A 17842-nucleotide genomic window follows, 5' to 3' on the forward strand; every position below is an offset into this window, starting at 1 on the left:
CCTTTCACACATAACCCTGGATTAGATTGGGTTTCAGTGTCAATAAACAGGGAGAAGGCTTTGATTTTCAATTACTACTCTTGTAAGAACTATTATGTGACAAGTGACTTCTGTGTGCCTTAGTTTCCTTATCTATGAAGAGAGGGTAATGGTTCAACCTTTGCCAGAGAGTGTTGAGAACTTCCAGTAGTAAGCAGTAGATAAGACAAAACTACTGCAGTTTGCTTTGTTTCTCTGTTTTCACAGTGTCATAGTAGCATTTCTCATATCAAACAGCATTTCAAATAAAGTAGGGCTGTCCTTATTTGTGACTTCAGCTGGACTGGACCTGTGAATGCTGTGTTGAGAGATTTTTTCAATAAATGCACCTTAGGGAAAGAACAGCTTGTTTCCCCAGGGATACAAACCGTTACGAAGTAGTGAAGCATTGTTTTGACTTTACAGGTTCTGGTTTATTCCCTCCGATTGCAGGTACTGCTTAGATTTTCAATATAGTTGAGAATCCCTCATGAAGGAAAACAAATTTACCAGGATTTCAGATGGTGCGTGTGTGTAATTGACACAATTTAAGAAAGGCTCTGTGGCATGAGTAGTCAATTAAAAAAAGTAATTAGAGGCCTGGGGAGGCTTCCTTAGCTCAGAATATATACTAGCCAACATTCTTTTGTGTTTTATAATATACGCTGCTATATGTCTGTATATTGTTTTGTTAGATTATATTTGTAGTCCAGTTTTTTCCAAATTCTTTGTAGTCATATTTCACACCAAAAGTTGAAAAAACAAACAATTTTGTTTTCCCAACTTCAGATGACTGTGGGAGACTTCATTTTTTCCCTATAAGTAATTAAGCAATAAAACCTAACTGGTGGGTGTGCGTATTGTGTAACTTCCATAAACCCTGGGGTGTGTCAGGAGGTAAAGAGAAAAGGCAGAGCCTTCAGCCATCATCTGTTGTGCTTATTGCCTAAGAGCCATTTACTATGTGTACCTCGTTGTCCCCCTTAAATTCCAGCAAAACCCACCAAAAAAAACCAAAGTCCAACAGCTTTACAGTAAAAATGATACTTGCCAAATGCTTGGACATATTTGAGTCAATCATAATTCCTTACTACAATAGAAAATAATACAATTTTCATTTTGTGTGTGAGTTACTTCCTAAAGCTGCAGAGGTAGGAGAGTCTCCAGAAAGGTTAAAAAGAAAAACTCTCCAATTCAACAGCTGTCACAGATGCAGAAGGACAGGAAAACACCCATGAGAGCAGAGCCATGAGTAGGCAGTATCTATGTACAGTATTTCTCAGTTGAAAACCATTAACTGAGACCTGTGAGTTGTTAATGTTTCGCAGCAGCAGCCTGCTTTGAATTTGAAGCCTATTTGCAGAGGCTCTGACCGTGCCCACCAGTAGTGAAATGAGGACTTTTCTTCCTTTTCTCTAAAGACCTGGTTATGGTCATCCATGCACAAGTGAACTTCAGATTCCCTTGCTTCAGTTCACATTCTTCTTAGAGGGAATATAATAAAGTAGATTCAAACAAAAGCAGCTTCCTTCTTTGATAGAAATGACCAGCACCAGTCATGACAAGTTTTGGCTTCGTTCTGCTTGTTCCTTTTTCTCTATGGGACAAGGTACAGATGTTTCTCAGTCCTTCTTTTTGCTGGTTGTGGACAGAAAAAAACAAACTGTCGTACTTCCCACTGTACAACCACAATTTTCCCTCTCCACTCTAAGATGATTTTCAGACTTTCTTCCTGATTTTTATTTATAGTTGAAGAGATCCAAATTCTGACTGCCAGGTGCTAGCAAAGTCGCTTTTTCAACGCGGAAACCTGGGTGTTCCACGCCAAAGAAAAAGAGACAGTTAAAGCAAAGTGGTGTTGAAATCCGTGCTAAAAGTGACTTTTCCATCTAGAACTTCTCCCAAGAATTACATGCCTAAAGCAAATGAAAATCCCGCAAACTTAATGGGAATGCAATAAATAGCCACGCCACCATGGACTCTAGTAGGTCTTCATCCAGAGGACAGTCCCGGACACCTTTCTCTTTATACCCTGCTTTACCTCTGCCATTTATCAAATGCTCTGGGCAATTAGCCCCTGGCAGACTTAATATTGCAAAATAGTATCACAGAAATTAATTGGATGTAAATTGCAGGCAATTAGATGTATTATGTAGGCAGCTGAGTCTTACACAGTGCCCGTATGGAGAGTATGGGATTAAAAAATGCAATAGGAGTAATTTAAAATGGGGGTGGTCATTTCCTTAATGCGGTGAGTTCTTTGGTAGCCTGAAGAGACTTCAGGGGATCATTTTCTGACTCCTAAAATGAACACTAGTGAATAAAAGTGAAAGAAGCAGTGTACTAGACTTGTAAAAGCTAACTGCTCAATTAAAAGGTGCTTTCTGTGTCCCTGAAGGGGGAGTGGCCTGGGTGCTTCAATGTATGCATCCTGTGCTGGTTTTAGAGACACCCACACGAGACTGGCAGGTCTGACGCAGATGGGAGACCAGTGGCTGCCTGGAGTGGCACTTGGGGCCAGGTGGAAGAAGGCATCTGAAATGGCACTAAATTGCTGTGTTTAGGGAACTGACTCGCCTACAAAGTACCAAATTTGCAGGTTGTCCTCATTTCAGCAGGGATGGAGCTCATTTTCCTCTCAGTAGCTGATGTGTTTTGGATTTCAGATGTGAAGAATGTTGATAAACACACTGATGTTATGAGTTGTTGCTAATGAGACCAAGGACGCTGTCTGGCTTTCCAGGTCTTGCTAAAGTGCAGGTGCAGGAAGCTGGGAGGGATACAGCCAGAATAATTGACCCAGACTGGCAAAAGAGAGTATTCCATGCCATAAACCTCACACTCAGTATGTAAGTGGAGTTGGCTGGGGAAGGGGTATCTCTCTCTCTCTCTCTCTCCATCTTGGTCCTTTGCTTGCTGCTCAGTTTTGTTTCCGTGATCACTGCTCAGGATGAGCTGTATTGATCATTGGGACGTCGGGTGGTTAGAAATCGTGCGTTGTTTGTTTTGTATATTTTAATATCCTTATGTTCTGTTATTATTGTAATTTTGCTTTGCTATTCTAGTAAACTGTCTTCACCTCAACCCAAGAGTTTTCCTTTCTTCCCAGTTCTTTTCCTTATCCCACTGGGGAGGGGGAGGGAGAGTAAGAAACTATGTGGTGACCGGGGCTAAACCACACCACAGGTACAATCTGAGTTTTGTACCTTTGAGATAGTGTCCTACCCGGGTGTTACTCGCAGGTACAAGCAAGGGGATTCCAACTTGTCCATGGCCAGAAGCTGCCCATTGGGTTATGTGCTCCACGTGCCCCTCGTCGTGCATGTCCCTGCACAGCACACTTATCATATGTCCGTAGGATTCTTGCACTATTTATAAATGTTATAAAAATTCTCCGTCTCTGTGTAACTGATACCCATCTGGAAGTAATTTGCAAATGATTGAAACAGCAATGGTCAGAGTCAGCGAGGAGCAGACCACCAAGGGTTTTGCCACAGCAGTTAATGAAGTGTATTCTCCAGAAAATGTTAATGTAAATATGCTGCAACCCTGAACTGATATGGAAACTAAAAATCCTTGAAGAACTTGGCCACAGTTTTCTAACCGCACCTTAAGTATTTATAGAAAGCTAGAAGAGGGAAATATAGTTAGATAATGCAGTGGTTTTAGAAAGCAAAAACCATTTTCCAGTGTGAATTTTTAACTAGAAGAGCCAGGCTGTGTTATGTTTTGATGTTCTTTTAAATGGTTGCAGTTCCTTCTAATATTTAAAGTTATCTAAAGTGATCTGAAAGATTTAAACTATATGATTTCCATTCACTGTATTAGTGAATGATCTGCTGGGTTCATTAAAAAGGCACTCTCTCATCAAGAAAGGCAAATCAAAATGACTTTTATTCGTGGCCACTTGAGTAAAGCCAAAGTTTCCTTGACTTAATGACCTTTTAACTTTGTTTTGATTTCCAGTCTCAACCCTTTAAAATGTTGCTGTCTTCTGTGCCCTGTTCTGGTGGGTAAGGTTTAGATGATAAGGTTTTGGCTGTCTGGCTGCGTGTCCATGTGAGAGCCAGCAGGGATGCAGAGGACAGCGAGTGGTCCTGCTCTCTGCCTGTAGTTTGCATGTGACACCAGCACTGGTTTTCCAAAGGGGAGCACTGGTCACCTCCCAGCCAGTCACCCTCGGGGTAGGGCTCTGAGCTTCTCCAGCAAGGGTTGGGGAGGATGCCGTCTGACTGTCGGGGTTTTGAAGACCGTGTTGTGCGCAGTCATACTGCAGGGAAAGTAATCACTCCTGAAGGCATCAGGAGACAGCGGTGCTCAATTAACTCCCAGATGTGTGCTGAGGTCTGTTGTGTTTCTGCCTTTGTTCATATATGATACAAAACAGTCTCTCTTCTGTGATGCTACCCTAAGATTATTTTTTTTTAATTCACAGGTACAAACTTTATTAAGGTTTTTATTTAATAGCTAGTGAAAATAGTTAGGGAAATAAAGTGATAAAAGGAAGATTTAGGTCAATAAAAGTTTTTTCTTTTCTGAAGGACAATGGTAATCTCCTTTTTGAGAGATGAATAAACAGTGAGTGAGAGACAGCACGTGTGCAGCTAACTTTTCAGGAAAAGAAATAGTACAACTGAGAATTTGCTTGAATTTTATCCATGCTGATTACAGCACTAAGAGATCTTGCTTAAACATCTCAAACCCATCTCCCCTTCTCAGCCAGAGTCTCTGAACATGGCTTTTAATTGTCAAAATGTATTTTAAGAACATAAGGATTAATTAAAATGCATACTGGCAATGGAAATGAGGTGTTTTTGCCATAAGGTTGTAATCAGGAACTATCTGCAAGGGAAATGTCTAGAGTTATTTTTCCTCTTGACTGCGGCTGAAGATGGCCACCTGGCTGAAATGTCACAGCTGCTTGCTTTTGTAGTATCTATTTCAGTGTGTAATTGAGATGGTCCCCTTCCTTTTAATTTCTGCATCAGCACTGAGTTGTATTATCCTTGAGGAGGGAGAGGGAGTGTCTATCTTTTTTATTACTGCAGTTTTATGAATAAGACATGTCTTGGAGTTCTGCCAAGGCCACCAAGGCTGAGCTGTTAGTTTGGGATGCAGTGTCTTTCCTCACCTTGCTGTGGAGCATTTGGTGGAAGGAGGTTTTTGTCCTTCAGTGCTAGGTCTTTTAAAATTCTCTTTTCAAGGTAGCATGCGAACACTGATGAGTTGGTACAGTTCCTCTCCCTTTCATAAACATGAGTAGTCCCGGGACTTGTAGTGGGAGGCTGGAGGCACAGGGCTTGTTTTGAGCGGAAAAGGTAGGGATAAATCCTAGTGAGAAAAGCTGTCGTGATACCTTGTGTTAGCTGATGTGTGGTAACTGAGACTGGTTAAACGTCCTCTTGTGAAAACTAGCTGATATGATTGGAGATGTTACCACCCCATGTCTGTCCATTCAGCCCCACCAGCAGAGACTGAGGAACAAGCCAAGAGCTTTCTTCAGCTGCTCTGTGATAAAGGCAGCCAGTGTAGACGTCCTGTGTTGGTATTTCAAAAATAGCTGGCTGACGTTGGGTTGGAAGCCGATGAGCGCTCTTCATCCATCTGCCAGCTCTGAATATTTGAACAGCTGGAGTAGGTAATTTCCTCAGTTGCTCCAGCTTGAATTCCAAGAGGTAAAGTTCTAATGAAGAAATGCAAGGTGTAGGTTTCACATGTGGTAGCAAGTTAAGAGCCTAAGCTTTGACTTGACCAGCTAGCATACGTTAGAAGCATTTGCTGCCTTATGTGCGCCGGAGCTTTAGAAAGTGTGTCAACGTGTTGCAACTTGCACCTTCAAATTCTAGTCAAGACAAACCTTCAGGCAAAGACTCCCAAGTAGAATTAACCACAGTCAGCTAAGATATTTTTAAACATCACCTACTTGGTCTGCACTAGATGCTAAACAATGTTTAAAAACATGTTAGCCAACCTGTGTTTAATTAATGTTTTCTTATCTATGCAAGTCCTAAGTCAGTTTGATTCTGGAAGAGTTTCAATCCTGCTGATAAAGGAGTAATATTTCTGTAGCTCAGAAGGTTCTTGCTGTGCTTTACAGTTGTATATTTTTCCTGTTTGTGGGGACACATGCTAGTAGGCTGAGTAAATTCCACTGTTTTTAGAAGATGAGGAAGTTTCTTTCCAGTTTCTGTTTCTACATGTTAATTTCAAAAGCTGGCATGGTTGTGTATAAGGATCCTGAGACTGTTTATTCTGCTGCAAGTACATTTAGAAGGAAACAAAACTTTTTCCTTATCTGTTATCTTTGAGTTTCAGCGTTCAGCACTATTTTCACATGCGCATGTACAGAGAAGCTGGCTTAGGTAAATGGCCTGAAGGCTGAACTTTGCGGTGTTATGCTTCAAGACCCGTCTTACGAGCCTGAATTTATTATGCTGCCTGAGCTGCCAAGTTGGGGTTGTCTGAATGTATAAACCAGATAAGAAACTTCTGGAGGCCAAGTGATAGCCGCCTCAGGAGCTCTCAGGCTGGGTCTCTCCAGGTAGAGTCCCCCGAATAATGCCTGTACTATGCAGTCCACCTCCTCTTCTCGGTTTCAGGAGTTGGAGCATGAGACAAAAAACACACATGTGCAAGTGAGCAGGCAGCTGTTTCCAGACTACAGCATCAAGAAGAGTTACAAAAACCTTAGATAAGCAGACAGAAAAGCAAAAAACCCAGATCCTGTATGTTGCCGGTAAATGCTTTATTCCTGTACTCTACAAAAATAATTGGCTGGTCTGAGTGCATTCTGTCATCATAGTGTCTTGATGTGATGCTGTATGTTATCATAAGAAAACATGGTGAGAAATTAAATCACTCTTTTACCTCCTTTCTTTGGCTCCTCTTGGGTGATTTTTTTTTTTTTTTTTTTTTTTTTTTTTGTGAGGACTGAGGTACTCTTGCTGAATTAGCATTGGCAGATTTTTCTTGGCATAGAAGAAACTGTACCCATGTAAAGTTCTTTTCCTGCCCTCCCTGTATAAAAGGAAAATTCTAGATGTTTCTGATAAAATATTTGGGTTTTTTTTTTTTTTTTCAGCTAGGGGAAAGTTAACAGTTAACTGGAATCGGAAACAAAGAATCACTTTGAAAATTACTCCCATTTCTCTAAGGTCATTCATTGTGGTGGTGTCTACAAAACCTGAGCCTTGTATTTACCTAGGATGTATCTGAAGTGATTAGAAAACTGGTAACAGAGGTTTAATTGCCAAATATATGTAGATTTAAGCAGTTCCCACTTGCTAGATGCATGGTCATTCAAAAGAAATGAAATGGAAATGGAAAGCTAATAAATTCCAGGGCAAGAGACAGGCTGTATGGACAGATACTGTGAGTTTACTATCTCAATAGTCATTTTCTCATGTCTAACCATCAATATCTTTCATGAGCTTGGAAACCTTCTGAGAATCCAAATAGCACTATCTGCTAAAAGCACAAATCTGTAGTTGATTCATCCCATCTGAATTGATTCATCAATTGCTGCATCACAGTTGGTCAAAAGCAAGTTTAGTTGCTTTCGTCTCTGCTTTACGGACTAGGTAAGTGAAACGTATTTATAGCCAGGAAGGAGTGTGTTGATGCTGGAAGAGCTCCTGTCAGTTCAGCATAGCAGCCCATCTGCTGATCCGCATAGGGCAGCAGAGAGCCAGTCTCCCCCGTGTGCCGTTCTCTGCTGGCCTGTGATGGAGCTGGTGTCAAATCCACAAATCCTTCTCGAGAATGTTGGGGTCCTCTGAACTGGAGCTGTCAACCACAAATCCCCCCCTGCTTTCTCAGCAACTGGCCCACTGCTATGGAAGTCATTCCCATAGCACAGCTAAGTGCCTCTGGTATCTCAGCATCCACAGCGAAAAGGATAAGCTGATGTTAGACATGGCTTTTTGAGGGGACAGAAAGAAGAAAAAATCCTGAAAACCACCCTGCTCCCCTATACTCCACCACTGGAGTGTTTAAACTTGGGCATTGTGGTGAGGAATGTGGAATATTTCTCTTGGGGAGCTCCTTCTTGAGTAAACACGGTGGCATCTATCATGATTGCTACTTGTGCAGTGAGAAATTAGAGGAAAATAGAAATCCAGAGTGGCAGAACCTACATCAGCATATGCAGGCTTACCTGAGTGCCTCTCAATAGCCATCAAGGGAAAGATCTACCTGGCCTGAATGGTAAAGCAAAGGACAGTTATCACAACAGTACAAGACATGCAAAGGCAATTAGGGGAAGAAGATGCATTTTATAAAATATCTTCTGCTTTCTGCTTTGAAGGTAGGAGAAATCAAAGTTGCATGCTTGTCATTAGTGCTGTAGACTAGATGCTACCAATTGTCAAGATAGCACAATTGTTGCTTGTTTTTAAGAAACTTGTGCAAAGTTCTGGTTTTTGCTGGAGAATACTATTTGGGACTACAAAGACAGCTTGCTTCAACAGCTCATATTGTATAGTAATTGTTTCAGGTTATAAGTATTTCCTTCGGTGCGTATGTGTTGAAGCCTGTGGGCTCTGCTTCAAGGAGGTCTTGCCCAAATACAGGTACTGCTTGCAAATTGCATGATAGAGCATACTTTGCACGGATGGGAATGCTTGTTTTCTTCAAAATTAGTCATAACTTATTTTCCTGTTTAAAAAAATACTCTTTGATAGTCCAGGAAAAGGAATATCATAGAGTCATATTTGTCTTACAGTGGGTGCTGGTGACTCTTGCTGACAATTTAACAGTAGAACTTATGGACAGGCTTTAGACTTCTTTTAATCAATCAGTTTAGTTTATACTAGACATTTTGCATTTTTAGACCAGGAATGCAATCTGAAAACAAGCTATTAGCTTGAAATTCAGTGTAACTTTGAGAAAGCTGTAAATGCTGGAAAGGGAAGGCTCCGTGTGAAAAGTGCCTACTTAGCTGGATGGAGTTGGTGCCATTTCAGTGCTGGCTTCCTTTTTCAGTCCTGAGTGTCTTGGCTTATGTACTCCTGATTTTATAAATAGCGGTTCAGGGTTGTATAATGCTGAACCTGCTGCAGGAAAAGAAGGGGATAAATGCGTTTTCCATTAGCAGCAGGAGAATAAAGTATCCATTTAGTTATGCTAAATTGGCATGGAGGAGTTGGGGGTAATCTGTAGGTTACTGATTGGCTTCACAGCCGTGCAGCAGGCTGCAGCTGACAAAAGTCCCAAAGGGGCCATTCGCTAATCACAGATAAGCAAAGAGAAGTTTAGTCGGGCGATATGGCTTCCATTTACCAGCCTGTCCCCTTCTGCAGCTGCCCTCCTTGGGTGGGAGCGCTCTGCGCAGGCACGTGCCCTTGCCAGGCAGGGCATCTCTGGGGGGAAGCAGCGAGCCCCTGATATCTTCCTGCAAATGGCGGTGCCTCTTGCTAAAACTTCAAACCTTGATGAATAAATTGGAGCACGTAATTATGCATCATCTGTTAAGAAAACTGAATTCTGTTCCAAAGTGACTGCTTTTGTGGAATAGGTAGAACCTGAAGCTCTTTTCTTAGATTGGAGAAAATTTAATGCATGATACCCAGCACCTGTGTCTGTGAGGCGTTTTCAAAGGTTACTTCTGTTGGGAAAGAATGTGAAGTTCAACTTTGTGTGGGAAGCACAAAGTACCCTGAATAAGTTGATGTTAGGGACAGGCAGGTAAGGATAGCAGAGTAGTTTGATGCAAGACAGCAAAAAAAAGTAAAGAAATTGCCAAAGTGCAAGTGGGGAAGCAACGAAACATTTTCCAATGACCTGAAAATAGGTAGATACAGTTGGAGAGCTAAAAGGAGATGTTGAGTGGGCAGAGGGGCAGTGATGAATGGTCTGTAAGGGACGTGGAAGGTTCAGCCTTGACTAGATCTTGAATTAGGAGCCTTGGGTCTTACCGGAAAAGAGCTAATGTAGAAATAAAAATAATAAATCAGATTATTATGACGTATCAGGATTGCAGTCTGTGTCAGTATTTAAATTTTCAGTGAGGAAGTAAGATTACAGTTGATCTATGGAAAAAGTAGCCAATGTATTTTTAATAGAGACCAGATGGACAGATAAGGTTAGGGGGATCCCAGAATACCACCAAGAATAAAAAAAAAAAACAGAACAAAACCACTTTGTGTATGTGCACAAGATCTTCAGAAGGACAAAAGGAGACCTAATTCTTTGCTCAAGTAACCTGAGGTTCACCACCATCTGGGATGCAAGGCAAGCAGCGAGGTTTCCAAGAAGTTTGTATTGGATCTTGTCAAAATGAGAGTGATGGTTTTAATTGTTACAGACAAAAATGTATCCTTGGGACATCCTGCCTGATTTTGGAGTGACACCAGTGATTAACTTGGTTTGGTTAACATGCAGCTGGGTTGCCAGACTCATAATTGCAGAAGTTTTAATTTCCCAAAAGAGAGAAAACAGCCTTTGCTGCTTTCAGAAGAGTTTCAATGCAAGAAGCTATGCTTGCTGTGTACTCCTGGAATGAGCTATTGTGGAAGATTATTCCCCAGCCAGATGGTATCCTGATTTCTGTAATAACAACAAGGTGTCCTCTACATCTGGAGATCATCTGCTGTGTCACTTAGAGGGTATTGCTCACCTATATATGACAGGATAGCAGAAGTATTTTGTCGTCCGTGTGTCCTACTCTATTATCTTGCTATGCTGAAATTTATTTTCTCCATTTGATTTTGTCCAAATTTGCAGAAATTTTGTCCTATTGAGGGTTACAGTGTTCAATACTAAGCAGTTAGAAGGAGATTGCAAGCCTAGAAGAAAGGTACCTAATGTGGTCACACGTTACAACTCTGATTCCACTGCAGAAGCCTCCAAGGTGTAACTCGACTAGGCTAGTTCAGGATGTCCGTAGTCCTGGGCAGAGTTTCCAAACGAGGGGAGTCACGATCGAGTTAGCAGGAAAACTCTTGGTCAGTGTGATACACACTTATACCCCACTTTGGATGGTGCCTGCTGCTGTGTCAGTGTGCCTTGAGAAGCAAAAGACAGCAAACTAAGTTTTTTGTGGCCTTCAGCATAGCAGGGCACTTCATAGTCTTCTGTTAAATTAAGTCTTTACTGTCTTTGTGGATTAATCTGTTTTATTGTCCTGCCTTTCGGAAAGAGAGCTCTAATGTTGAAGTGCCTTGACTTGGTGACTATAGATAGACTTTCAGACCAAGTCTCTGAGACTCTTTCCCTACCCCAAATGAAGGGAGGGGAAACCCAGCTCTCAGTAGCGGTGACGTAGGGCTGCCTTAGGTGCCGCTTTGTAGCGGCATAAGAGTTGTCCCACCATGGGCTGGTCCCAAGCAGGTTATGGAGTCTTGTTGCGAGGAGATGAAGCTTCCTTCCCTTCTATTGTGCTGGAGTTTGGGGCTTGGTAAAGCTGTGATTTTCCTTAGCTGATTTACTGTGTGTGTGTGAGAGAGATGGAAAGAGAGAAACGGAGGTGCTTTTCAAGTATTCAATAGTTTTAAACATTATATTTGAAAATCTGAATGACTGTTTTTGAGATATGCTGAAAGGAGGTAACCTGGAAAACCTGACCGAACTATTTCAGCAACGTCTTACTTTATATGCTGTACATGCACTATATTATGTGCTATTAATTTTTAATTTCTCTCTTTAAAATGAACCTGATTACGTAAAGAGAAATCTTTCCATCCTCCCAGCTTCTGCATGTAACAGCAAAGAGAAGCATGTTTAGAGCGGCGTGCGATGTGTTGGTCTTTGCCTGCCGGAGAGCTGCCGTTGAACCTCCTAACGAGCAGGCACGCTCCCCAAGGCTAGGACGTGAATGATAAATGTATATTTGGCAAACTGATTAGTAAAGCCTTTGCACACTTGGCTAGTTGTATCCTGTTTCCTGGAAGGTTGCCAGATGGAGGAGAAACGGAAATGTAATGGATTGCAGGTTGTTTTTTTTTTTTTTTTTTTTTTTTTCTTGGTTGGTAGCAAAAAAGGCTGAGATGCCTTGAGGTAAGCGAAATCTTCCTATTTGAAGTCACGCAAGCCTTGCTCTGCCTTAGCCATATTTTGTTTCCAGTGCTCTGTAGGTTGTGTTAGTGACATTCAGTGAGACTGGGGGAGGCTATCCAACTGGATTTAGTTTAGCTTTTTTAAAACAAATCAGAATCCCCAGCCTCTTCAGGGGGAGGGAGAAGTTACAGCAGATGCCTGATGAGCCACACAGCGGCCTGTTAAATGGGGAACCTCGGCAGAGCTGTGGCCAGAGCTGCCTCACAACATACTTACCAGGGCTGCCACTTTTTGAAGCTTGTGGTAGGTAATCAACATCAACTGGTAGTGTTTGAGTGCCAAAATAATTGGGTGCTATAGCCTCAGTTAAGTTTTGCTTGATTTAAGGATTTCTATTTTGATGTTCTGAACAGTTTTAAAAATAAACATATGTTTTGCGGATCACTGGCTCTCTGTTATAGAGACTCGACATGTTTCATCAATGTTTCTTTCTGTTTACAGTGAACTTCTTATGGCTTTCTTTTTAACAATTTCCTATAGTATTGCAAACCTCCCTCCACGTCCCCCCAGTTAAAGTCGGTAGAGTTGATTTGAGCAGCTGCTGACAACGAAATTAATTTTAGAGAATTGTTTACTTGCTATCTGGAATTTTTCATTCATGTTAAAAATTCAAAGTATTTGAAAAATCATGTCACAGCTCTGAAATTCTAAGGTTGTTTGCACACAGGAGATTTCAAGAATAAGTATGCATTAATTATTTTTATTTTCCTTCTGGTTTCAGAGCTGATTGAGACAAGTTTGTCTCAATAGTCAGGAGAAGTCTCTCTTTTTTTTTTTTAAAGACAGAAGGAGCTGAGATTTGAGCATGCTTGTAATGATGTCAGAGCCATAGCTGTGGTGACTGGGGTTGCATGAGAACACAAGGACTAAATACCAAGGTCTACTTTAACAAACAATAGTAACACAGTTTTCTAAAACTGATGAGTATCTGCTGCTGTTGTCACCTTTCTGTTAATGAGAAGCCATCCTCTTGTCCCTTGATTTGTAAATAAAATCATGTACAAGTGGATTTGATAAACATAACTAGCATCCTCTCTATGAGGCAGCATTTTATTAAGTCATTAATTCTGTTGCAAGCAAATTTATGTAGGCATCAAATACTTCGTGTTATCTCTTTTATGTTGTTAGAAATAGAGACTGAGATAAAAACATGATAATGTTGCTATGTTCTGGCAAGCTGATACTTTAGATGTTGCCTCTTTGAAAGAACATTTTCCCCTTAGTGTGGCTGGCTTGCTCACAGTGCCTGGTAACAGCAGAAGAGGGTTTTGATATTCTGTCACCTTTGTTAAAGCACACTGACTGTTTTTTAGTAATTGACACTTATTGCATTGTACATAGTATTTCTACTGGATGATTTCATGGTACAGCCTTCTCCAGCATTGCTTTTCCTTAGCTTGGGTATGAAACCAAGTCTGAAAGCAAGTACTTTGGCTGAAATTATGGCATCTTTCGGCAGCGTGGATTACCAGGTGTTCTGCATTATTGTCTTTTACCCTCAATAAAATACCTTGTGTCACAACCATTAGCAGCTCCACAAAGGCTGGACCACACAGGTCTGCTGGTCAGGACAGAGGTAAAAAGGCTGAAGGAAAAAAAGGAGCGGGGGAAGGGGGAATGAGCTATTCGAAAGCAGCTGGTTTGGCTGCTGTTTCTGCTTTTCTGCTTTGTGTTCTGCAGTGTCTCCAGTATTTATTACTTTTAATATCATGGTGGTTTTCACAATTTACTTTGTGTTAGTGTCCTGCAGTCCAAGTTTGAAACCGGCCACATCTTGGGAGAGACTGACTATGGCTAGGATCCTAAGCCTGTTCTCCCTCCCCCAAGCCAGTTTTCTTTCCTGAAAAGTTTGTCCAAATAGTTGATCAAAAAGTGAAATAATGTCAGCAGGCATCCTGTCAGTTGTCAGCACTGTGAACGTACCGCCTGCTTGCAAATATTGTCTTCACATCTGGGATTCTCACAGAGAACTCTTCGCTGCCTTGCGCTAGCATCTAGTTATTTTTACTGAACTGCATATTTTGTTTAGAAACTGCTGTGTAGATTAAAAACACATGGGTACCAGAGCAATGCGGAAAGCCAGAGGATTGTGTTAATGGTAAATGCACTTTTCAAACCTGGTACCATAAGATGATTCTTTGTCATTCTAGGGTGTTGGTTTTTTTCTGCTATGTTTGCAAAAGTATATCCATGAAGCTGAGTAATGCATTCTCATTGTTAAAAATGTGCAGTGACTAAAATAATTGTTGCTTGGTAGATCATGAATATGGCATAATCAAATGCAAAATGCATGATTGCTTCCAAGATTTGATGTACTGGCGATTTTCCTTGTTAGATGTTTGTAGAAGTACTGTATTTTGTGACTGAAATTATTATTGCAATTTTTTTCCAGGCGACTGGCTGGCAATGACCTTTCTTTTATCCATCCAAAGGCCTTGTCTGGGTTGAAAGAACTCAAAGTTCTGTAAGTAATCGGGTTTTAGAGTTTCATAGCTAGCTGTATGTGTTCTTAGTGCACAACCAGCCTGTTTGCTGGTAGGCTGGAGGAAATTTTTTTGCTCCCCCTACCAAGCTACAGCTCTCCTAACATTTTTTTTTTTTCTTTAACAAAGCCTGTTCTAAATGGTGATGAGCAGTGGTGAACTTGACTAAACTGTAATTACTGCATTTAATTATAACGCTCACTTGCTTCTGAAGTATATCTTGTAGCAGAAGAATCCTAAGAAGGAAAAAAATCCTAAAAAGGACATGTAAAGCTTTTTGTTCTCCACCCCCTCAGCTTACTCCATCAGGTGCCCTGACATTTTCAGGTAGTGCTAGTACTTACAGAGATTTAAAACACTGTTTGACCTTTGAATCGTCCTCTATGGATAAAAGAAATATTTTTGATAGTCTGATGCTTTTTTAGGTGAAAATGACTTACTATTAGAAAAACAGCTTTACTAAAAAAAAAAAACAAAACCAAACTAGGATATGTTTCTCATATCCTGTTTTCCTTTCTGAGATAAGAGTATTCATTTCAACTGTTTTTCCATAGCTAAGGATAAAAAAGCTTTCTGCTGTTCGGAGTTTTAAAAACCTGTATCCAGAAATTGTAGCATTTATGCTGATATAAATATTTCCAATTGCTGATAGGGTAATAGTTAGTAAATTAAACAGATCTTTTAAAAAAAGAATAGTGGGAAAGGACCCTGAGGTTTATAAAGAAACAAACATAAACAGACAGCATAAGCAGGGTACAGATTTGGAAACTGCCCATCTGCAGTACTACTTAATATGGTGTTTTGTAAATGGAATGCAGAGCATCAAGGTATCTTGAAGGTATTTCCATCAGGGTGCTCAGCACTGGAGGTGCCTGAAATTCTACCAGTTCATGAAAAATTTAGGACTTGGATATTAATTAACAGTTAACTCGTCCACTTGCATTTTACCTCACATCTTCTAAGATGTTACAATGTGCAAGATCTCAGTTATTTAAGTTCTCTTTATAAAAGACCTCATCATGCAATAATATGTTGTCCCATAAGAGAAGATTTTAAAAAGAACCCCAGTATAACTTAATTCAGCTTGGCTCTAGTTTCATTCTGTGTCTTTTTAATATTGTGCCCAGAGGTGCTTTGTTGTGAACACACTTGGTAAATTAGATTGTTAACGCATTGTGTATTGATGAGGCTGTAAGAAAAATTAGAGGTTTGTATATTTTGTAGCATGTATAGGATGATTTCACAAGAAAATAATAAAATATCATTCGCTGTTACAAATTTGTACTAGTGCTAAGTTGTTCAGTGAGCTCCCAGGGAATTTCAGTGTATTATGTCAGAGGCTTGTTCTCTGCAAATTAATGCAGTTAGTTAATGAGTTGTAAATAAAACAGAAATAGACCATTTTCTTGTTGGGTACCTGGTCTTGATAATTCTGCATGCTGTCATGAACACTAGAAATCCATGAAACTGCAACAGGGCTCTTCTGTCACCTCTACTGTTGATAAAGATTATTGTCAAATTCTCCTTTACTAACACAGTGGATTTTTACAGAACCCTACAGAACAATCAGCTGAAGACTGTACCTAATGAGGCCATCAGAGGATTAAGCGGTTTACAGTCCTTGTAAGTTTTCTTACTTTGCTTTTGTTCTTGTATTGCTCTCCAAGTTCAGTTTCCAGTCACTTTGTACATGTTTGCTTCATTCTGTAGAGTTTTGAAGTAGAATCGTGTATGTGTAATAATGTACCTGGACTTTCTGATGCTGCAGTTCCAACTGGAACAATGTTTCCCAAGTAAAGTTTATAAGGAATTTTGTTGTCTATGGTGGGGTGACCCAAATCCAAACTCTTTCAAAACCCAGACGCAGGTACAAGATTGCTGTTTAAATGCAGTGGTGGTGAAGTTAAAAATTTATCATCCTTCTTGCATGTCCTAAGGTGTTTAAGCAATTTTAAAACATTGTGCAAAAATGAATCATGCCCAAGTCTTTTGTATCTGGAAGAGGAAAAGGGGTTTCTGGGAAGGAGTATTGCTTGAGACGTGCATAGTATTGGTTTTACTGGAAGGTGTTGAAATCACGCAGACAGTTACAAACACCTCAGCCATTATTGCTAGTTGCTCATAAAATATTTCATATGTGCTTATACTATCTCATGGCTTATTATGTTTTATAAAGCATCTTAATCAGACCTTAATAGTTAGTTACAGCTCTCTAGGTGGTAGATGCTTATCGCTGTGATGAGAAGGCGGAGTGGGGAAGGGCTTCAAAATTTTTCCTTCTTTCTGCTTACCTACAGAGAGAGAGGGCAGATTATCTATTCCTTCTGTGCCAAAATTCTGGTTTCTGGCCTAAGATCCTGGTTCTTTCAGTGTTGCATCAGATTATGGAATAGTTTAAAAAAAAAAAAAAAAGTTTTGCAAAATGGCTTTGCAAACTATTGCACAACTTTTGCAAAGGTGCTTTCTGCATTCCCTAAACTTGGATCTTGGCCACTACCTTCTCATAGCTGCTCGAGTATTCCCACCTTTTCCATCTGAAGAAAGCACAGTAAGCAGCACGGGGCAGAATAAGATTGGCTGCAGATTATCCGGCTGTGGAGCAGGAGCCCATGCAGCGCAGGGACGTGCCACCTCCCAATGCAGCCATGGACCTGCTTCTGCTGGGCTGCTCACCAGCGAGGATCTCCTGCACGTGATGGGAAGCGTGGGAAGCACACAGCTCGTAGCAAGAGAGAGCAGCGAGTTTGGATGCCATGAGCTGGCACAGACTTTTCGAGGTTTTCAGATCCAGGAGCAGGACAGATGTAGGTTTCCATTTGCGGCCATTTTGCGAATTGAATGTCCATATTTCTGTCTTGGTTTAGTGGGTGTGTAGAAGAGAGCACCTTGGTCTGAGGGCTGCAGTCTGCTTTGTGCAAATACTATGCCGTGTAATAAAAATCCTTCAAATTACGTGATGTGAATAATTCTGTAGTAATTATTTTTTTAAAAAACAAAACAAAACACCTTCCTGGCTTCCAGCATTTTTGTGATGCCAAAAAAAGAAACTACTTGAGTAAAAACTTTTGTTGTCTACAGATCATCCATTTCATTTTCAGTGAACATGCTTTTTATCTCTACTTATTTACAGTAATGTTTGTTCTCTAATTAAAGTTTAAAATATTAAATCTCCGGTTGCTGATTTGATTATAATTTTATGTGCAAAAGGAAAGGGACAAAATTAAGGAAAAAATAATGAATATATAAATGAAGCCAGCATCTCTGTCTTTTAAAAGTCATATATTTTC

The 17842-nt window shown here is 40.5% G+C and overlaps 1 protein-coding gene across 2 annotated transcripts in view; it reads left to right on the plus strand.

The window, feature by feature from the left end:
• Nucleotides 1-17842, plus strand: part of LGR4 (leucine rich repeat containing G protein-coupled receptor 4) — a 77499-nt gene that overhangs the window by 33727 nt on the left and 25930 nt on the right. For both annotated transcript variants that reach the window (XM_086749270.1, XM_086749272.1), the window contains exons 3-4: nt 14465-14536; nt 16107-16178. In XM_086749270.1, the coding sequence (XP_086605396.1) occupies nt 14465-14536; nt 16107-16178 (144 nt within the window). The remainder of the gene's footprint in view (nt 1-14464; nt 14537-16106; nt 16179-17842) is intronic.

The sequence above is a fragment of the Chlamydotis macqueenii genome, chromosome 5 (assembly GCF_036417535.1).
Source record: "Chlamydotis macqueenii isolate bChlMac1 chromosome 5, bChlMac1.mat, whole genome shotgun sequence".
NCBI lineage: Eukaryota > Metazoa > Chordata > Aves > Otidiformes > Otididae > Chlamydotis > Chlamydotis macqueenii.